General features: G+C 31.8%; 1 protein-coding gene across 5 annotated transcripts in view; it reads right to left on the bottom strand.

Annotated features, from left to right (window-relative positions):
• The window catches only part of LOC126776469 (atrial natriuretic peptide receptor 1), a 271,011-nt gene that overhangs the window by 55,284 nt on the left and 191,503 nt on the right, over nucleotides 1–24,224 (bottom strand). For 2 of the 5 annotated variants that reach the window (XM_050498999.1, XM_050499000.1), the window contains exons 2-4: nucleotides 9,736–10,665; nucleotides 9,422–9,615; nucleotides 4,203–4,416 (exon numbers count right to left, since the gene is read on the bottom strand). The exons of 1 other annotated variant lie outside the window; for it this stretch is intronic. In XM_050498999.1, the coding sequence (XP_050354956.1) occupies nucleotides 4,203–4,416; nucleotides 9,422–9,615; nucleotides 9,736–10,618 (1,291 nt within the window). In that variant the 5' untranslated portion in view covers nucleotides 10,619–10,665. Of the gene's footprint in view, nucleotides 1–4,202; nucleotides 4,417–9,421; nucleotides 9,616–9,735; nucleotides 10,696–24,224 lie in introns of all 5 variants that reach the window. 2 more of the 5 variants (XM_050498997.1, XM_050498996.1) reach the window with 1 other exon arrangement.

The following is a 24,224-nucleotide window of genomic DNA, read 5'->3' as shown; positions in this document are numbered from 1 at the left end:
GTCTTAATGAATACAAACATTGTCATTTAAAGAATTGATTCATTTTAACGAGTTATAAACATTTTATAAAACAAAAATTATACCCGTCTATTCCAGCGACAGCTGAATATTGTTAATCTTTCTACTAAAATTTGTTTAAATATATTTTAACATCGCCTCTATTTAATATTTACCAATTTGAAAAGTGTCACTAATATCTACACCTTAAAATATATTAGGGGGCAGTGAAGTTCGTAATTTTCAAACAATAAAAAAAAGTCCTCCAGACCGATTACGGCCATGGCGGCCAATTTCAAGACAGATAAGCCAACTGCGCAGGACATATACTATAATATGCACAAGTGTATGCGCAAACACAGGTGCACTTCAGAGGCACGGGAGTTTACACACTACCAACTTTCCAGACACCGGACTGCTGTCGAGTATTTTCGACAGAAAAACCCAATAAAATTTTATTGGGTCTCCGGGTCTACGGCTTTACATCTAGCCACTAGACCATCGAGGCAGTCAAACAATATTGAAATATTTATAAATACCAATTATACCTTATCACATAATTATAATCTGTACAAGAAAATGCACAAGTAACACAGTGAGACAGAAGCGAACAGACGAAGCGAATACAGCCAAGCGAAGCAGATTCGATCAAGCTAAGCAGAAGTAACCGCACAAGTAACAAGGAATCATCTGTAAATCTGTCACCACAGTTGTTCAACTACACTGCGACGGATCTTAATTGTAAAATTATAACAAATTAGGTCTTTGGAATATGGCCATTGATATTTTCTTTTTATATAAATATATCCTTATATTTTTATACGAATGAATGTTTCCACAGCTGGGCTTGGGTTAACCTTTTTTTATGATATTTCGCATGGCGGATTGTAAATAATTCCACAACTACGGATTTGTTAATAGCAGATGGCAGCATTCCGTAGCACATTATCAAAATGATGGACTTCAGTGCCAATCACAAGATGAATTATAAGCACATGAAAAAGAGTGTCTAGGGTTTAATCCGCAATCTTCAATTAAGATTCATATTTTCTAACTACAATGCTTATTCGGTTCTTTTACTCCATTAAAGTTGACTTAGTAACTTTAATACGCGTTTTTCATACAAAATATTTGTTCTTCTAAGGAGCTTTAAAAACACAGACACATTAATTGCCAACTATTTCAGTCGAGAAAAATGTAGATAACTTTTATAGTATTTTTATAGCTAATAAAATATATATATTTCTATAAAATTATTATTTAAAAAGAAAGCAGAAATGCTTTTAGAATAGTTAGTTTTATAGCTATAAATTTTGGTAAATTAATTAATTTAAGAAAATAAGAAATAAATATATTTTTAAAATATACTAATTTACAAAAAAGCAATATATTCTGATCGGTTTATTAAAAAAGTAAAAGCAATAAATTTTAATTAAATTGACTTCCAATATTTTAAATAATCTCTATATCTAAAATTTCACGCTTGAATATAATAATAATAATAATATCCACAAGGCCATCTGATCCCAAACTAAGCAGAGCTGATAACTGATATACTACATATACCACTTTTCTTTTGTAAATACATACTTATATAGATAATTACACCCTAGATAATATAATAGATATAGTACTTTATTGATGACATTGTTAGAATCATTCTCATGACAAGTGTATAGCAAATAGATAAAATAATAACAGCCTGTCAATGTTCCACTGCTAGCCTGAAACCTTATCTTCGTTCTCTTACCACGCCCCTCCAATACGAATTCATAGATATTTGTTGTAGATTTTCATCCAACATATTCAAGTCACCTCACGATATTTTTCTTCGGTTAAGAGTTAGAAAAATAATGAATTTTTATATGAAATAAGTAGAGCTAACTAGCAATTGGGTCAATTGATGCTAAGTGGTCGCCAACATTGGCAGTGGTAACCATCCCTTGCATCGCCATTGCGCCAACAACCTTGGGAACTAAGATGTTATGTCCCTTGAGCAGTTACACTAACGTACTCACCCATCAAACTAGAACAACAATCTATACATTGATGTACATGGAAGAAATATGAGTAAAACTATTACCTTTACGGTAATGTGGGGGGGGGGTCATTATCAACGCAATACACACGTATGGTAATGAAAGATATCGAGATAAAACCATAGATAGTTTTCCACCTTTAAGTTCCACCCACTAATCAGATATTCTACCGCAAAACAGCAGTACTTGGTATTTTTGTGTTCCGGTTTGAAAAGTGAGTGAACCAGTGTAATTACAAGCACAAGAAACATAAAATCTTAGTTCCCAAGGTCGGTGGCGCATTGGCAATGTAAGCGATGGCATTATTTAAAATTGCTGAATACCAATTTCCATAGATCCTTCTAAAATGAAGAATTTTCTCACAAACTTTCATTCTCATTATAACTCCCTTAAGGGGTACATTATCAAAAATCCTTTTTTAATGCTAAAGGAAGCCGTATGGAAATCTTCGTGGTGCTACCTCCAAAGAATGCAGGAAGGATTCAAGCTAAAAATATACCAACGATTATTTATCTTAAGAATACCATCAAAAATCATTAAAAACTATCTTTAAAATATTTTAAGACCATTTATCTTCGCAGCCATTAAGAGGAACAATTCGTTTTAATAATAACCTAGTGTTCAGCGACTGAAAGCTATCTTCTAGACAGTTTTATTACCAGTTAAGCTACTTTTTATAAATTTCCAAGAATATTAGTTATATTATCTTAAATAATAATCCATCTTTACTTATGCTATTGTTCTATACTAATAAATATAGTTACAATTTTTCTTATAAAAGGTTTTTTTTTCTTTTATTTTTTTATAAAAGTTATCTTTATATTATATTTTTATTTAGCTTAAATTTATTTTATTTAATTAATTAATTAATTTAATTAATTTTCTTTATCACTAAAATAAAATTAGTTTTTATTCGTTTATTTCATTCGTTATTATAAAAATAGCTGGATGACTGAATATCAACGCACAGCTTAAGCAACTGAGCTACCTTGAAAATTTGTATACGGGTTCCTTTTACACAGTAGTTTAGCACTAAGAAAGGATGTGCTTACATTTAGCCGCTAAGATTCATTTTTGAAGGAAGAGCTATGCTATATTTGTATTTAGCATTTAGTATTCTGAATTATGACGCGAGCAAAGCCGTGAATAAAGTGCTAGCTTATGTTATAAATAAGCTGAGGAATATTTTATCTCAAAAATTACTAATTATATTTCTTACGCTTTCACTGAACAGAATTTGTCGAAATTTGGTATGTAGCGAGCTTGAACCTCTTTCCTTTTTTCATATCTAACATATGATCAGCCGTAATGTCCCGCTTCTGGACTAAGGCCTCTTCTGTTCTTTATATCTATGTAGCAGAGTTTCATACACGTGCAGGATTCCTAACGATGACTTCGTTTCGTACAATAGACAAAATAAATTATAAGCCACAAATTAAGCACATGAAAACTCAGTGGTGCTTCTTCAACCTCCCCATGTTGAATCATTTATTTTACGTGTTCTAACTTTGCGCTAACTCATCTCAATAGTAAAAACCTCTACCAATACAACGAAATATACATAGCAATCCATATGTATCGATTAAAACCGCAATGTTGAATCAAAAATACACAATATCAATATTTCACAATGATTGAACCAAAAGTGAAAGTAATGATAGTTAATCGTTACCATAAATAACTGTATCGTAATTAATTAGTAATATATGACATGACAGACATACATTCGCTCTATATTTCGAATCGCCTTGAATACAAAAAATAATACCAGTTAAGGTCATTTAAATGAAACACGATAATTGAATGATAACTTTTACATATTTTATTTAACTTGCTTGTGGATTACCTTTCTGACGTTTCCGAGCTTAATAAACTTTTAGAAATTGCAATTAAAAAAACCCAATGTGTGGAATCCTAGAGGCAAATATTATTACAGCTATAAATAGATTATAAATATAATTGTCAAGGTCTTCTAAGAAGTCTGTCAATCTGTTTTTAGCAAGTTGGTATAAATGTGGTATTTCGTTCAATAAATACTGGTTTCCTTAATGTTTTCCTTCACTGTGGAGCACGAGATGAACCCAGTGATAATCCACTTTAACCATTGGCTGAAAATCTCAACAGCTCATACATACAAAGCCTATTATTGGGTCCTACGGTACTCACTTCTTGTATTCAGGGAAAGTTTTTGTAAGAGTTGTTTAATTTTTGTCGTCGTAACGTTCGTTTCGTCGAACGGTATGTTCGGGATATTGTCTATCCCTTTCTTCTGGAGGACAGTGAAGACCGCACTGAGTGTCATGAAGCATGGGCTATTCCCTTTCCCGGTTGATGGGTCGTTATTATGGTATAACATACCAAATTTCCTCCAACTAAATTCCTGAAACAATAAATATTGATTTAAATAATATACTACGTATGTGTTAGTATGACAATCAATTCCACGATACTTAAATGGATCAGCTTCTGCTTTGCAGATTTTGCTTAATTATTATTATTTAAATAACGAACTAAATTGCAATAATAAATAAATTAAATTAAATAAAAAGATACGAGCAATCTTTATCTAATTCTAAGTGGTCAATTCAGTCACTCAAAAACATTAGTCAAGTCTTAATGTTTGTTGTCATATTATTACATAAAAATAGGATAAGAAAGAGACAACAATAGAAAGGCGATTGCTCTACTTGATGGTTAGTATTTATGTCTATTAGATATAAAAACTGTAATTAGTGTAATGAGTGTTATGTGTTCTAAAAGGTTATGCCTCTTGAGTAACACTGGCTTTTGTTTTATGTTTTACGTTACATGATTACCAATGCTTATTAGGTTTAAAAATAACAACCGAGTGGATACTAAACAGGCTCACTCACACACTAGTACAAGCGACATCATATTTTTTAATTATTATAGCATAAAAACAGCACTTTATTACGTTCTTACAAAAAGTGTTACGGGACAGCATAATAATACAAAATTAATAATAAAAACAGACGATTATGTTAAAATTAAAAATATCTTTATAAAAAAAACATGCAATGTACCAAATATATTTTCAAATCCAAAATATATATATATATATATACTTTATTTATATACGCTAAATAAACTTTACATTTCTCTAAAAACACCCAATTAATTAAAAAATATAATTTCAAATAAATAATTTTATTACGTAATCTAATAATTCTAAGCCCAATGTAATTTATGAACGCACACACTCACAGACAAATAATGATGACCTAATAAAAAAAAGATTAGTTATTTGTATTGATATGTTACGAAACGATTGTGATTTAGTGACTAGGGAAGATAATATACATATGCACTATATGTATAGTACATATATAATAATGTCCTCCAGACCGATTTCTACGCAGGAGATATTATAGTGCACACAGGTGCACTCTCTATTCCGTAACTCTCATAATCCGATGAGACGGCAATCCGACACGACCGGAAAGAGTTCAGGCGCAGGACCGGGGACGGGAGTGAACACACTTCCAGACTCCGGGCTGCGAAATTTTTCTGATAGAAAAACCCAATAACTTTTTATTGGCCTGACCTGGGAATTGAACCCGGGACCTCAGGCCTTACATCAAGCCACTAGACCAACGAGACAGACAGTACTTATATACAAGCCCAAAGTAATTAAGTGTAATTGATTTTAAGTTTCTTCCAAAAGTGAAAGTTTACTTGGTGGTAGGGATTTTGTGCAAGCGCGTCTAGATAGCTACTATTCATTACATATTCTACCACCAAACAGCAATACTTAGTATTACTGTGTTCCGGTTTGAAGGGTAGCCCATCGGCAAGTCGTAATTATTTTAAATAAAAAAAGATGATAACGTATTTAGAAAAAGCATAAGTTTGGTAATTTTTATTTATACTTTTTTAAGTACATTTTCAATAACGGATTAAAGTCAAGTCAATATGAGAACGGCCGAGCTTGTTTGAAGTCAATTTTAATCATCGCTTTACAAATATAAATGAAAACTTCGTTTCAAATAAAATGAACGGAGAGAATTGTAATTAAATAATTAAGGGTTTCGAAATAATTCGGAAATGTCGAAATCAGCCGTTACGTGGTATTTTGGAATGTTTTAATTATTAATGCGACACAAATCAACAACAACATATTTGGAAAAATCGTAATTTTTTTTTTTTAAAGATCAATATTAACTTTAACCAATAAGATCAAAGTTTTACTTGATGTCACCTAAGTAGGTCCATCCACTGATCAGATATTCTACCGCATAAAAGCCGTAACAGCCTGTGAATGTCCCACTGCTGGGCTAAAGGCCTCCTCTCCTCTTTTTGAGGAGAAGGTTTGGAGCTTATTCCACCACGCTGCTCCAATGCGGGTTGGTGGAATACACATGTGGCAGAATTTCAGTGAAATTAGACACATGCAGGTTTCCTCACGATGTTTTCCTTCACCGTAAAGCACGAGATGAATTATAATCACAAATTAAGCACATGAAAATTCAGTGGTGCTTGCCCGGGTTTGAACCCACGATCATCGGTTAAGATTCACGCGTTCTTACCACTGGGCCATCTCGGCTCATAAAAGCAATACTTAGTATTATTACGTTCCGGCTTAAATGTAGGTGATTGCTACAAAATATAATATGAAAACAAATGACTTGAACACAGCGAAGCGTAGCATATCTAATTTTTTGTTTTATTTCTTTCTATATACATGTACACATATATAAAGCACACACACAAATACACACACATTTATGCGTTGTTTTTGAGTAACTCAGTTAGGATTTATTAATTTGTCTTTTTTTATATCCTATATAGCAACATCAATTTAAAATTAAATTCGACTTAATTTTTTTTTAGAATTTAACATTTTTTAAATAATATCACAATAATTAAACTATGCTCTTATCATACAGTATGAATAGTTTAATTTCATTACACTGTGTTACAACTGACGCTAACGCCAGTCAATGTTTATATGGATCGGAAAGAAATAGCCAGATAAAGCAATAGTATTTTTTGAATCTGTTTTCTTTCGATATTGATCGATTTATATTCTCAATAGGATATAATCTGGTGGTTTACTGGTGGTAGAGCTTTGTGCAAGCTCGTCTGGGTAGGTACCACTCACTCACTGTGTTCCGGTTTGAAGGGTGAGTGAGCCAGGTTGGTGGCGCATTGGTGATGTAAGCGATGGTTAACATTTCTTACAATGCCAATGTCTATGGGCGTTGGTGACCACTTACCATCAGGTGGCCCATATGCTCGCCCGCCTTCCAATTCTATAAAAGAAATTATACTATCAGCTCCACGGCCCCACATACACGCATACATACATTCTCCGTGGGTCGTATCATTATATTATAGGTTTTGCCTTTCTCAATAAATAGGGTATTCGTTTGTCGGATTGCCGTCTCATTGGATTATGAGAGGGAAAATAGAGGGCACCTCTGTTTGTGCACACACTTGTGCACTATAATTGGCAGTTACTACACTATTGGCAGGCACTACAGTTGGCTAATCTCTCCTGGAATAGGCCGCCGTGGCTGATATCGGTCAGGAGGACATCATCATCTGATTTTATTAATACTATTTTAAATTTTAAAAATATTTATAAAGATACGTCTTAAAAACGTAGTCGTGTGAGTCAAAAATAGTTTCAAATTAATTTAAAAAATAAAATATTTAGCCGAGCTGTTCATCTTTATTAATATTAAAATACTCAATTCACTTTAAAGGTTCTTATTGAAAATACTTCTTTAGTGTTCTGATCGTAAAAATGTCGAAGCCTTTATTGAATCAATTTGTTGTCCATTCATCTATTCGAATACCCTTTTTCTCGGAAATGCCAACGCGATAAGTTTAGTAATACCGTATAATAGGACTTAAAACTTCAATGCTTGGAAAATTTCGAATTTCGAATGTAATCATTTAAACCTCATTAAATGGTACAGATTAAAAAAAAAAAGAATATTAGTAATTTCTTAGCACGTTTCTTTTAGGAGTATTTTCTTACAAGATTACATGTATCTACAAAGACTCAAAGCCGTAAGGAATTTCAAACAACAGAACATATCGGAATATGACGGAAGTCCCCACACAGTCTAAGTAAACAAAAAAACCTGGTTGACCACTTTTTAAAATATACCTGATTGAAATATCATTTTAAAAATAAAAACAAATATTAAACAAAAAAAAAATAATTATAATTATATATGTTATCGAAATCTAAATAGTTATTTGAATCAATACATAAAAATCTTAGTCATAATTGAACATAAATTTGTTACATAAGGGTTTGATTATTTTAAGTCCTTATAGAAATAAGCATACATCATACGTGGGTTGAATTATATCATTTACACTTCAGTTTTAGTATGGAAAACATGTACCATAACATGAGTGTTAAGAATTTTAATACAAACACTCCTAAACCGTGAATTCATTCATGTTTATTTACTTCTATATAGAGAATAATGATGAACACAATGTGCTTACAGCACAATTGACGCATTTGTTATCTAAACGTTTTAATTGATCAATATATTTTTATAAAACTAACCTACTCGACACAGATATATATATAAACATTTATTTATACTATATTTGAAAATAGCAACAAAAAATATTCTTCGTTTAAAATACAGAACAGGATTTAAAATATCAAATGACTTTTATTCGATTCCAATATGTTAGGCGATAGGCGATGTATTTTGTACGAACGGTGATTTGAAAGTTTTCATTTATAGGTTCTCGTTCATATATTTTTCGATGCGTTCTTTAAAAGTCAATGGAAAAAATATAATAAAAGCTTTTCCCTATTGATTAATAAATTTTTAGAATTAAATACTCGTATCGTATTGACTAATAAATGTTGTGCAAATAGTTGATTTAATATATAAAAATACACATACATTTTTTAAATTAATATGAAGTATATAATTATTTGGAAATAGTGTGTTCCAATACAAAAATTAATACGAAAGATTTTTATAAACTGTATTACTTTTTCTACGATGTAAAGCTTATTCAGGACCAATTTAACGTACCCCAGTAGTGTTTAAAGAGTAACTTATATTAACTTATGAATAATAAAAAAAGTCTTGTTACAACAGTTATAATAACAGAATTTAAAGAAATATTTTTCTATAAATTGCCATTCCATTAGTGGAAAGCATCTTGTTATCGAACAAATTTTATGATCCGTGATCCAATTAAATAAATTGCTCTAAAATATTAGACGAAGAATAACGTTAATTATATAAAAGCGAAGCCACGAAACGAACGAAAAATAAAACACATAATATTTTTAAAACATATTTTAAAGCATAATAAAAAACAAACGCAAACATTACAACATCAACTATTTTACATAATGATTTACCGATTTTTACCTCAAAAACTTTGCGGATGGCGACCCCTGCTTGTGTGTAGCTGCCCATCATTCTTGTCAGCGACATATAACTTGGATGCTTGTATCCAAATGCTTCAGCCTGAGCTCCAGCAGTGAGAACAGGTATTCGCCAAAGACCAGCATATCGTGCAACAGGGGCGATCACATATTCACATCCAGGGCCGATGAAGGCATCTGAAAAACATTTATCGGTCATACCGCTTACCTTTTATATGTAAAATTATTTAACTCAGCCATCTTTCAAGATGAAAAAGGCTATTGGAATAAAGCATTTAATTTGTAATATTAACTCACCCGCGGAACCATTGACGTAGAATTCAAATGCTGCGAGCGGACCTTCGACGGAAGAACATCTCGTATCCCTATAATCAACGAGTATTTTCCATCCTGGCAAAGGGCCATCAGGTTTCGTTATGGCCGGCACAGCCATTTCTACAATCGGCAAAACCTTAGCCAAAGAAAAAACTTGGGTTGGATCTGTAGGTAACAAAACTCCAAACTTCAGTATTTTTTCGTTAAATTGGTGACTTTCTGGTCTTAAATTAAAATTAGTCCGTTTGACGTAGTACGGATTAGTGGATAAATCATGTGGTTTTCCGACTGCTTTTATATCATTATAAATATCTCTCGTTACTTGTAACGTACTCGTAAATACAGATTTATCAGTACTGTTTTCTTTGTTTTTATAATAACTATAATATTTGTTCAGGTCAAGGACATCAGGTATGGAGTATTTATCGGATTTTTCTTCATCATCTTCATCTTGACTTCCCGTTGTATTTTTGATGACACTCTTCTCGAGTAATTTTTCGTTTAAGTTTCGACGCCGCTTTGAAAAATCTAATGCTACATCTTTTTTATACTTATCATTGTGTTTAAAAGTCTTCATATTTACATTACTAACACTAACATCACACGTAATTATCACATTAAATACACATATATATACTAGGAGGAATGAAGCGAAATATGGTATTTTAAAATGTTTTATATGGCACTGTTTTTTAATCTCGTATGCTTGAGCATCGTCCAAAGATTCGTTCTGATCGTCTTCTTTTTTTGAAATTTCATCCCGTCTCCTTCTAAAGTTTGCCTTATTGGCGCATGATCTTTCCTTACACCAAAATGTCTTCACGTAGTGTAATGGGAGTATCGTATGAACGATCTCTGTTACCATCTTCCAACTAGTTTATTTCATTTTATTCGTTTCTTTATTCATATTTTCTTTATCAATCAAATAATTATTATTGTTATCTATTAAATTTATAAAAAACCTCGTTAGCGATGATAGTTTTTTGGAAATTTACATTTTAAACATTTAATTACATCAAAACTTATCTAAATCGATTTTGGATCATTAAATATTAATAGGCAATATATTTAATAAAAAAAAGATGTCCTCTTAAATAGAATATCTACATCATTATGTATATATTTTTTAATTTACTGAAGCTTAATATTTTAATGTAGATCTATTCCGTGTCTATCTAAGATATTTTAAATGTTCTTTCGTTTTAATTTTATCGTCAATAGCGCAATAGTTTACGCTCTGGGTAGCGATGTATAAGTTGTAGGTTATATCCTGATCTGTTGGTCTATTTTCGTTCCCATTTCTTTTTTTTAACGCTAGAAAAACGCATTACGTGTTTCCCCACGGGAACAGTGGTGGGTATGTGGGGCTCACCGATGTCCAAGGCGCCGAGTGCGCCCCGAACATCGGAATACCCACTAAAAAACCAGCGGTACAATTACGGACTCGAAGATATTATAAAACATTGTTAAACGATAGTTTTCAAGTTTTAACAATAAAACTAGCAATTGTATTTTTATTGATATATCTTTGACTACGCTTTGCAGACCATTGTTGAATAGTAATTGAGCATATGAACATAAGCGCCTGTACTGTATAATATAATATATATATACATATATATATATATTTATTTATTTACATTATTTTTATAATTCGTGACTGCCTCGTTGGTCTATTGATTAGATATAAGGCTTTATCCCTCGGAAAGCGCATAAATTTTTTTAGGTCGATTGGGAATCGAGAGTGCATCTGTGTTGATCAAATATAATCGGCTAATCCGCTGTTGAGATTGGCCACCGTGACTGAACTCGATCAGGAAGACATCATTATATTACGGATTTTAGGATTTAGGATTGATCAGTCAAGCTATTGGTTATACAATATATATATATATATATATAATATTGGTTATACCGGTTAGTTTGTTCAAAATCTGTATATAAAATATTTTACTGCTACTTCAATAAATAGTTTGAAGCGAGTTTTTTGGCGATTATTTTAAATGTAAACATTTTCAAATTGTACATTTTACTTAGAAAGACTGCTATGAATATATGTTTGTTTTTGTTCTTTGCTTTTACTCATCGCTTTTAGATGAAACTTTTTTGTGTAATTTCCGTCGGTGTCTCGCGTGTTAGGAGACGTAAAGGGGGGGAACGTGTACGTAAAATTTCCTGATGATCGGTTTAATAGTTAAGAGGTGAAATCGTAACAAGCATACAAACAAATTCACTTTCGTTTTTAATATATTTGTAAGGATTGGTAATGGCACATGCATCTTGTTTCCGTTTTCCGTCATAGTAAAATAAATACTATAGACTGTGTGTATATTGTTTCGGATATTATTTTACAAACAAAATATTTCAGTTACAGTTAACATCGTAATACCCTAGTATATATATTATATGTACATTTCTTATCTAGAAACGCTATTTCGTTAAAGCTTTTGATCATTAAATAAAGTGATTTGCAAATATAACCCATTTAGTTTTAATAAAAATAGCTCGTTGATTTTTTTATTACAATTTATTTCTATTACTAAGTGAAATCAAGTTTATATACATACTATATAGACGAAAATCTGCCAATTTAACATATATAATGCCTATTCTAATTATATATTTAAAATATTTAAATTACTAGGTAGATAAGAAGCCGAGATGGCCAAGTGGTAAGAACACGTGAATCTTAACCGATGTTCGTGGGTTCAAGCCTGGGAAAGAACCACTGAATTTTCATGTGCTAAATTTGTGTTTATTCATCTTGTGCATGAAGGTGAAGGAAAAAATCGCGAAGAAACCTGCATGTGTCGAATTTCACTGAAATTCTGTCACATGCGTATTCCACCAACCCGTATTGGAGCAGCGTGGTGAAATAAACCTTCTCCTCAAAAAGGGAGAGGAGGTTAGCCCAGCAGTGGGACACTCACAGGCTGATACTGAGATAGTCTAGTTTTGGTTTTGGTAACTGACAAATGGCCATATTAACTTACAAAGAGACAGTTATTTTTAAAACAGTCATATACTTCAATTTTATTTATTTGTATAGATAAGCGTAAAATAGTGGACAACAAAAATACATACGAGAAATTTAAGTTGTTGTAACTCTTGATAAACAACCGATTTTGATGAAATAATGACTAAACAGTACCTTCGAAAATAGTCTGTATGATAAATCAGTTATTTGATTTTTTTTAATTATTAGCTGTTTAAAATATTTCTTATTATGATTATTTGGTTTTGGTAACTCAGATTCAATTTATTTATATAGAATAGATAATGAGCCAGTTTTTTTAATTAACTACATATATATATATCTTAGATATATAATATATTACAGTGTCGTTGAACTTTTTATCAATTAAATGGTCAAAAAATCAATAATTTCCTGTGCAAGTACGAATCTTAATTTTATATATGTATTGGGATGCAACACAGTCTATGACTAAATTAGCTGTTAACAATCACATTTGTTAATGTTAACTTTTGTTGTGTATGTTCCAATAAATAAATATTGTATACTGTCGAAAAAAAATATTGGTATACACATACTCATTTTCAAGCCCGTCCGCTTAGGTAACAACCACTCAGAAGAATTTCTACCGCCAAACAGTAATAATTAGTACTGCTTGCTGTGACTAAAGAGTGGGAGCTAGTGTAACTAACGGCACAAGGGACATAACATCTTAGTTCACAAGTTTGGTGGCGCAATGGCGATGTAAGCGATGGTTAACATTTCTTACAATGCCAATATCTATTTGCATTGGTGACCACTTACAATCTATTTTTGCCCATTTGCTACCGACTACCAATTCTATAAAAAAGAGAATAAAAATATATAGATAAGAAAAATAGTTTTAAATATCATTAATTACTGAATTATGCTAATAACTTGATTGAATAAAACGCTAGAAATAAGCTATAATCCTTAATATTTTAAAATTGTGTTTAGAAACAAGATATCAGTCCCGGGTTTGCACGAGTAAAATAAGCATCTGATCACGTGCTATTTTTAAGTAATTAGAAAAAAATCCCCGGAAATACAATTTTGACATCGTTTCATCAAACAAACCAGTTATTGTATCAAGCGTGAAATATTTTTATTTTGCTGTAAATAAATTATTTTTGAATTTATATGCTGAACGATCTATTCGCCCATACTATGCCAGTGCATCGTACGAAACGCTTAACCTATTTATATCTCGTAATATTTGGAAAACTATTCGCTCGAATCGCAAACTGTAAAAGGCAACACTTCTAAACATTAACGCTTCCAATTTATATGTTATTTATTTTAATATGGATTGATACTTTGTGAAACTTAAACTAAAATGAAGTTGATTTTTTACATGTTGTTGAATATAGATACGCTTAGAGTGAATTATTTATCTATAAAAGCAAAGGCTGTCCAAAATCTATTGACATTTTAGAGATCTGCAAAGCTCTTCTAAAAATATTTTGTGTATGTGGTATAATTTTGGCAGTGTTCGCTTCAGCATTACCATATCTTGTAATAAACTCGAAGAATATGCATATTATAGACTGACCTAAAACTATAACTGTAATATTTAAAAGCTCCATATTATACGCATCAGTTGTTTTTATGTTAATTATTATAAACAAACAAACAATATATTTTATCTATAGTTAGTATGATAGCATGATTCAAATCGAAGTGACGTAGGCAACAACAATATCCGAATCAATTTTTAACAACAATCAATTAAAATTCAATAAAATCATTTCTTTAATGAAAAAAAAATAATTGACATTTCATTAGAAAATGTTGCCAGACACAAAATGCTATGTTAATAAAATTGACTTATGAGTTGCATAATTATTTCCAAGTATGTAACTAGTTCTATTTTTAAATCGTATACAGGAAATTTATATTTATTCCATTGAATGTAATCAATACTCATAAAATATTTACCTACGTATATTGTTGTTTTATAATTTGACTGTGTAATTACTGGCCCCTAACCTTTAGAGGCCTTAACATCATCACCGGATGGTAACTGAGTATCAAAAATAGTATTTAACCGAATTATTTATTATTCATATATTACGTAAGTTGAACACGTGACCCCTACATTGGCAATTACATGTGCCGTAACGTCAAGTGAATTAAAAAGATATTATCGAAAATATCACAACAGTTTAGCATGGTAGTATTATTGTTTTAATTACAATATATACACGAGATGGTAGATGGTATATACACGACTTTGTATATAACTATAGACATTAGGACACTATAAATTAATATTATACAGTTTTAAAATACCTTTAATGCACCGTCAACCAAGATAAGACTTTTAATGTCCCTTGGGCCTATTATTAAGCAGGCTCAGTTATCTTTAAATACAGAAATTCAAAATTTCAGTACTTGATAAAATAACTGGTAAAAGGCCTATATCTATTCAGACAAAGTGCACAAAGCCCTACCACAGTTAATATCAACTATAAATTTATGTTCATTCATTATATTATTTTGATGTTTTAAAATATAAATCAGGTACATAGAAAATAAATTTAATCGAAACAATAGAAAAGATACGCAAATGACATAACAACAAGTCTGTTGACATTTACTTTAATAAAAAAGAGATATATATATTAATCACCATTGTTAAGTATAACATATAAAGTCGAGATGGCCCAGTGGTAAGAACGCGTGAATCTTAACCGATGAACGTGGGTTCAAACCCGGGCAAGCACCTCTGAATTTTCATGTGCTTAATTTCTGTTTATAATTCATCTTGTGCTTTTCGGTGAAGGAAAACATCGTGAGGAAACCTGCATGTGTCTAATTTCATCGAAATTCTGCCACATGTGTATTCCACCAACCCGCATTGGAGCAGCGTGGTGGAATAAGCTCCAAACCTTCTCCTCAAATAGGGAGAGGAGGCCTTAGCCCAGCAATGGGACATTTACAGGCTGTTACTATAAGTATAACATATATATAGAAAAAATAAACAACAACTTGCGATCGTGACCGTATTTTGAATCATCTCGATTCGACAATTAACACTAAGCATAGATAAAATAAAATTTGAAACAATTACCTATTGCCGAGATGTAAGTGGTATACATCTCGTGCTCAGCGGTGAAGAAAAACATCGTGCCTGCGTGTGTCTAATTTCACTGAAATTTTGCCACATGTATAACCAACCCACAGTGGAGCTGCGTGGTGGAATACGCTCGAAACCTACTCCTCAAAACGAGGCCTAACTCTCTAAGGCCTCCTGAATTAGAGGGTTAGTAATTAGAGTATGCAAACATATTGATATAGGTAAAGATACACCTTGAAAATATTATCTATAATGCAATCCTAGGCATAAAATATAATAAAAAAAAAAAACAAAAAACGTACGGACGGAAGACCTCCGTCAGGAACGAAGTTCTTTGCGATATTTTTACGACTCAAAACATGTTTTAAAATGTGATTTTAATTGATTATATTACTGTATTTTTGTCATGTGTATTTTTATCACACCAAAAAGCGCCTCAACCTCCTTTTTGTCACAAAGATAAAACGAAAGAAGAAACGATTTAAAATTTCAAATTCAATTAACAATTTTTATAATAATAGCAACCCCCACCATTAAGAACTTACTATTAAAATATTATTTTAGTAATTTACCCCTACAAGTAAACAAAATTTGTGATGGGAATGGTGACAATAACCCAAGGTTCGAACCTGGGACTTGCGTGCGGCTCGTAAGCCGTAGCGCTATAGGTCCTTATATAGTATTGTATTACCTTTCTATTTTTGTATTTTTAAGAACGTTAGGTAAGTATCTTAAATAAAATTAATTATTTTGATTGTGTGCTATTTAAGTATTTAACTTAATTAATAATAAAATGGTAGGCGCACTATACAGTTTGGCGTAGTTTGGTGCTCAAAAATTCGTCATAGGTCCTATCTCCAGAAGCGCTCGCGCAGTACTGAATTTGAACGCCAGACGCATCGCATTTTGCAGCATTTGGTAGGCCCGGTATGAACGCTATTTCGTTATGTGACGTGACCTTGGGCCACTACCATTGTACTCGCAAGCAGCGTCAAAGAGCTTCATTCCAATAAAATCAAAAATAGGTATTAGATAAACAGTAGTACTATGTATAGAAAACTTTAAATAATTATATATATAATAATAAACATATATTTTATTATGGTGCTGAGTTGTAGAGGTGTATGAACATTAAATAAGTTATTTAAGTAGTACACTTAATAGTAAAACGTTTAAACGACTTCGCCCAGACAGAATTACCTTCGAAGCTTATTCCTAATTTTTTAAGAATAAATCGGAGCTCAATCATCGGAGAAGTTTTATTAAATAACTGCAACAAATTACTAATGTCAATGTTTTTATTTATGTAGTCTTTAAATTTATGCGTATAATAAAATCGTTCATTGCATATATGGCGCTCTATATTTTATACGCCACATATATAATATTATATCGCTTATTTAATTTTCGTATGAAAATTAGAAATTTATGTTCGACAGCTGGGCAAAGGTCTTCTCTCGAGGCTTGGCTTATGAACCACCACTCTGCTACAATCTGATCTGCTCTGCTACTTTCGCAGCCTAGCACGAGATGACTCACACATATTATAAAACTGCGTCTGTGTGTCTCTCTGAACGCGATAAACTCAAAATTTATCGAACAAAATTCTTACTATTGGGACCAATGGAGTCTTTCATGAGAAAAAGTTAGGTGTAAAATTAATTAATAAAATATTAATAATAATGTCCTCCAGACCGATTTCGGCCACGGCGGCCAATCTCAAGAGAGATTACCTAACTGCGCAGGAAATATTACAGTGCACATGTGTGTGCGCAAACACAGGTGCTCTCTCTATTCCCTCTCATAATCCGATGGGATGGCAATCCGACACGACCGGAAAGAGTTCAGGAGCATGACCAACGGCTTTACGTGCTTTCCGAGGCACGGGAGTGTACACACTTCCAACTTCCAGACTCCGGGCTGCTAATGAGAATTTTCTAACAGAAAAACCCAATAACTTTTTTATTGGCCCGACCTGGGAATTGAACCCAGGACCTCCGAGTCTGAGTCCTTACATATAGCCACTAGACCAACGAGGCGGCAGGTTCTGCTACTTAATAAATTAGCAGAGCCTGCCAGTTACTTTGAAATCACAGACTGACATTTAGATTTTATTTATTTATATAGATAGAACATTATCATTATGAATTTTTGTTAATTATTACAATTAATCAATTGAGTTCGTTTTTTTTTTTTCGTAAATATGTCATTACAATAAAACATCATTTTAATTTAAAAAAAATTAAAATTTTAATAAAAATGACACATACGATGATCTAATAAAGGCTATGTACAATTAACTGTATTTACTGCGGTGAGTGAACGATGCATCATGAATTGATTTTAATAAATTATCTTATATAGTGTTTGCTATTGAAGATGCTGCAATCGAATAGTTGACAAGAATGGATAGAGTTAGCGATTAATATGTAATAAAAAGTTTGAAAGTACTTATGATTATGACGGGCAATATTGCTAGAGAACAGAATTGTTGTCTGAAAATAATATTGGGTTGAATGTAATATAAAAGTCGAAAGTTCGATCCTATTCCTAAAACTAACTGTAAGTTTAATTTGGGGGTTAAATAGGAATAATAGTATTTCTTTAAAAAACGTTCATTGCTATTATAAAAAAAAATATGGTAAAGGGCGGTAATAGTTTAACTGATTTTGTTTAGGTAAATACTGCTCAAAGTTTTTAATATAATATTTTATATAATTTTACTGATGAGGCAAGAAGACTACGGAAAAAACTCGACAGTGATAAACTATGTACTAAGCGTACTATACCATACTCCTGAGAATAATTAGTAAAATATGCTTTTGGCGCGCTCTTAAAAGTGGGAGGGAAAATTTCACAAATAAGCTGAGCTGGATGTAAATGACTACAAGTACGATAAATGGCAGGAAAATACGCTCTTGAAATATGAAATATGGACAAGCAGTAGCAGTTTCTGTTCAGCTTTGAAGTAATTTATGTGTTTTTTATAAATAAATAAAGCCCTTGATAATTTTGGTTATTTATATTTGAAACCGTGTTGGTAGCAACTATTTTGCTTATAAAATACATCATTCGTATGATTGATATATTTTCAATAATAAATAGAATAATGAAATTCAATAGAATTTTGTTTAAGAAATGAGGTTGAAACTCGAAATATTTTAAACATTATGCTGTGAGTAAAACGTGAATTATAGAAGATGATAATGAGTAAGAATCTTAATTTTCATGTTAAGTTGTATTGCAATATGTCTTATGAATTTTGATAAATAAACGTAAATATTTAAATAACTGATGGAGACCTTACAAAATTCTGGAGAAGATGAACAGGAATTTAAGCATCAAAAGAAGTCCGTATTGGTGTATTGATAAAATAATATTTATTATTTTATTTTTAGGGCTTCGTGCCTGGCTTGTTGTCTGGGTATGTGCCTGCCAGACGTATCATATATTAAAACTCCAAGCAACAATACTTAGTATCGTTGAATTTGGTTTGAAGGGTGAGTGAGTCAGTGTCACAAGCACAAAGAACATAATATCTTTGTTCCAAAGGTTAGCTCATTGAAGATTTAAGGGAAGGCTAATATTTCTTACAGTATCGATGTCCATTGGCATAATAACGTCAGGTTGCTTATTTGCAAGTTTGTCTATCTAAGCTGTGAAAAAATCTCAGAAAATGGAACAGCTAAGTGAGCCAAAACTTCATGAGTCGTTATCTTTATTGATAGTGAAATTCGATTCTTGGCAAGTGAACAAACAGTATTCATTCTATCATAAACGTTAATGCCCCTTTTATTGTTCTTATTCAAAACAGAATAGGTACTAGACGTCGAAATCGAAGGGTATTAGGGTTACCCAATCAATCAACAATAGTTTTATATTAGAATAACTATATCCTCTTCCAATTGAAAAAGGAATAAAGATAAACAAACAAAAATAAAGATAAAATGTATATATAAGCATTACAAACAGTTTTTGATTTTTTTTTCATCATAAATGATTCAATATAAACATATATTAAAATATTTGGTAGTTCTACGAAACGATCGTTCCTTACGCTTTACCAAATTTTTTTAATATTTCAACAAGATGTTGTTTAATATTTTGAAATTCATTACACGAATTTCGTTATGCGTTTTATTATAGTTCAATATAACGTGTTTTTTTTTTTCTGGGTTTAAGTGCATAATAAAAGTTATTTGTTGTTTGTAATTTAAAGATGCCACAACACACCGCGAACTCTATTCTCAATGAGCGTATAAGTTCTTAACCATTGAAAAAGAAGGCTAAGAAGAATTAATGATTGAATCTGACATTTGCTTAATTAAATGAAGACTTCCTAACCGACTTTCCAATCAACTATATGCGTAAGAATTATTATTATTAAAAACTGCAAAATGTATATCGTAAAGTAATAGTCTGAAGATGTCCCATTGCTGGGCTAAGGGCAGCTATTTTTCAAAGAAATAGTCCTTTGAGGTTTTGGGGATTATTCCACCAAGCTTCTCTAATTGTTTGGATACGTATGGTAGATTTTTACCCAACATATACCAGTTTGTGCGACATAAGCACGAGATAAATTATTAATTATTAACACAAAAATTAACCCCATAAAAATTCATACGTGCTTGCCTCGGTTCAAACCAAGGCCACAATAATCGGTAGGAATTTACCACTGGGCCATCTCAACTTACAATCTGCGGCTGCACTCTTCCCCTATTCTCATAATTTGATCAGACGGTAATTCGGCTTTATGTGCCTTCCAAGAGACGGAGAGTGTAACGTTGCCAACTTCCTATCTCCGAGCAGCTGAAAATTTATTGGAGAAAAACTAATTTTCTTGTTTTAATTCCGACCGCTTTTTAACGCTTCATTTTTTTTAATAATATGGTTCCTATTTGGAGTTAACGACCAGATTAGTGGGAACCGCCAAGTAAATAAACTTATAACCTAGCCATTAGACCAACGAGCCATATTACATATAACTAACAGGAACATTAAATTCACGCTTGTCACGTGGTTAAACGGATGGAGCTGTGAAGCGCAGATACTGATATAATAATATCACATACTAAAATCTCCGAAATACGCTGTAGTTTCTGCCAAGTTTTACGTTTGTTGGTTTAATTTATTCAGTTAGATATTACAAGCAAAGGTTATCCTTATTGATTAGTCTAGATATACGTCGAAATCGACGATTTAAAGCTAACTCCTCTCGGAAGGAAATAGTAAGCCCAAGTTAAAATTATTTTAGTATGAGAAGCCTTAGTACATTCCTTTTGCGTCCCACGTCACTAGGTCCTTTAAGGGTGAGGCCACACGGACGTCGTCAATACGGCGTCGAAGCGCTCAGCGTGTCATGACAACATGTTTATGATGAATGTCACTTCATAAACAATGCTGCGCTGCTCTGCGTTACCACTCGAGCGCTACGACGCCTTCACCTTCCCCTTTTTATATGCCTGTTCTCCTTGTCCGTTACGCGTGCGTCGCATCGTCAAAGAACATCGCATCACACCGTATGTCATACCATGGATGTTTTTATAAAATACGGCGGAGCGTTAGTCGCAACGCACTTCAACGCAACTGTGTGGCCTCACTCTTATAGTCTCCAAGTTTAAGTACTACAGTATTAATTAAGTAGTACTATACAGTAGATATAAAGCGCTTTTTTAAATTGAATACTATTCTAGACCACGATAATGCATGCATTAGTAGTAGATAGTCTATGCATTAGATAAATTAACATTAATATAAATACATTATATAAATGTAACATTAATATAAATGTATTTATATTAATGTTAATTTATTCGAAACTTTTATAAATATAAAAATGTTTTTTAAACTTATAAGAAGATAACGCTCTCAGCAAAGTTGATCATGTGAATAATTTAGTTTTAGCACTCAATGTTGAAAATGAATGTTAAACGATATTTTATAAAATAATGCCCATTTTTAATAGAAAGACAATTTAATGTTTTTTAAGCAAATAATGTACGAAAAAGCATAAAATCTTATTTTTATTATTGGAATAAAATTCCTACTTTTACGATGATACTATTGTAATGGTCACTTGATTCAGTGTTTATGGCGGTTCTCCATAATTTTGACATAAGCGATAAAAAAAAAACTTATTTATGGTTGCCATAAAGAATATGTGTTGTTTGAGGTGTCATTTGAAGTTTCAACTTTATTTATATTTTAATGTGTCTGCATATTTATTACCATGTTTCACAGTTTAAATCAAGGATTAAAAAAATGATCGAGATATTGATTTGCAACATAAGTACCTATTCTTTTGCATTTGACATTTTTTTATAGAACAGTTAGGTGGGCGAGTAAACGGGCCACCTGATGGTATTGGTCACCAACGCCCATAGACAAACCATCGCTTACATCGACAATGCACGACCAACATTATGAATAAATATTTTATGTCCCTTGTGCCTGTAATTACACTGGCTCACTCACCCTTTAAACCGGAACACATCAATACCAAGTACTGCTGTTTCGCGGTAGACTATCTGATGAGTGACTGGTACCTACCGAGACGAGCTTGCACAAAGCCCTACCAATAGTGCAGTACAGTGACATCGTAGCGTCCAGGTGACTTCTTCATTGACTCGGTATGTGTGCCAGTTGACTTCCTTGAAATTAAGTCGAGTTTTGAAACTAGACGAAACGGCGCTACATCAAAATTACTAAGCTTATACGCGGTACCTACATTTACAAGCTGTTACATTAATTTTTTACTCTTACAATGGTAGAATAACTGAAAATAAACTCGATTTTCTCGAAAAAAATCTAAGCTTAGACACCGCTCTTATAATGTATGTATTTTATCGTACTAATAATAATAATATAATAATAACATCCTGGGACATTTTTCACACACGGCCATCTGATCCCAAATTAATCTTGTACAGAACTTGTACTAAGGAAACCTATGTATCTACTAACCACGCCACCCGGCCCGTCCATATTGTACAAGTTTAGTTAATACCTTGCCTTATTTATATAATATATCTATAATGATATTGTAAATAAACTTTGCAATATTAATAATTATAGTTATGTTATAAAACTATATTTATAATGAATACTAACAGCTATTTCTTAATGTAGTATCGTTATTACTTGCGTATAAATTTCCATATTAAACGATTATTTTAATTATTTTATTTTAATATTATATATTATAAAAATGACTGTACATAGCTTAAAAATAAATGAAAAAATATGTAAATTTTTAAAGCGTAACTATGAATATCATTTATTTCGTAATGTTATGCGATTTTACTTATATATTCATCCCATTTTTTTATAACTTTTAAACCTATATATTAATAAATTAATAAAACTGTGACTGAATAATAACGTTTGGAAGTTTTTTTTAGAAATATTGAAGTTTTGAAAAATTTGAACCTTGGAAAAATCATCCCTCATAATCAAAGTGGTTTATATGGGGTTTAAATGTTCGTTTGGGCGTGTTTTTTAAAGCTCGAAATACGAATAGGCTTAGCTTAAAAAGTTGTATTAGAGTTGTTACAGAAATAAGTAAAAGCCTGTTAATGTACCACTGCTGGGCTGAGGCCAGCTCTCCCTTTTGAGAAGAAGGTTAATCAAAAATAATTTCTTATGAATAAAATAGTCTGTAAAAAAATTTGAAAAATTGTTAACGACATGTTGAATTAACAATGAAACGCATTGTGTCTGTATTTTATATCGTCTATGTCTGGTTATAATTTAACTCAAATCGGTTCGTTATATTTAAAACAATACACGTTTATAATTTTTATCAATTTCTAGTATAACTCATTTTATTATAAATAGGTTAGTCAAAACTAGACCTAATCGCAACATTTCCTGGGGGTCAATTCCATTAATTTATAACGGTTACCATATATTCCTATTCCTCACAAAAATAAACCTAAGTTGAATCGTAACTGGGAGCCAATTTCTACCGAAACGAAACTGGATATTTATGTTAGTAAAATAGGAAAATGGTGAAACATCAACGATTACGTTTAGATTCGATAGCGATAAAGTGACATTTTATTAGTAGTTCTGCACTCGTAAAAGCACTTATTCCAATATACCTTATATACTACTATAACTTACTCAGTAAACCTTATTATACTTAAAACATATTGTTTAATATTTTCATGGGGATTTTGGATAATAATGTAAAATAAAATGACATCACAGTGACAACAATGTACAGTTAATTATCCGATAACATATATAACTCTGTCAACAGAAGTTTGCTGGAATTGGTAGTCCCTTAACGGCTTTGTGTAAGCACATTTGGATACCATCCACTACTGCAAATCAGTACTTAGGATTATTGTGTTCCGGTTTAAAGGGTGAGTGAGCCAGTGTACATGCACAATA

This window comes from Nymphalis io, chromosome 20, assembly GCF_905147045.1.
Source record: "Nymphalis io chromosome 20, ilAglIoxx1.1, whole genome shotgun sequence".
Classification (NCBI taxonomy): Eukaryota; Metazoa; Arthropoda; class Insecta; order Lepidoptera; family Nymphalidae; genus Nymphalis; species Nymphalis io.
Note: the sequence above shows the minus strand (reverse complement) of the source record. Positions and strands in the feature narration are given on the sequence as shown.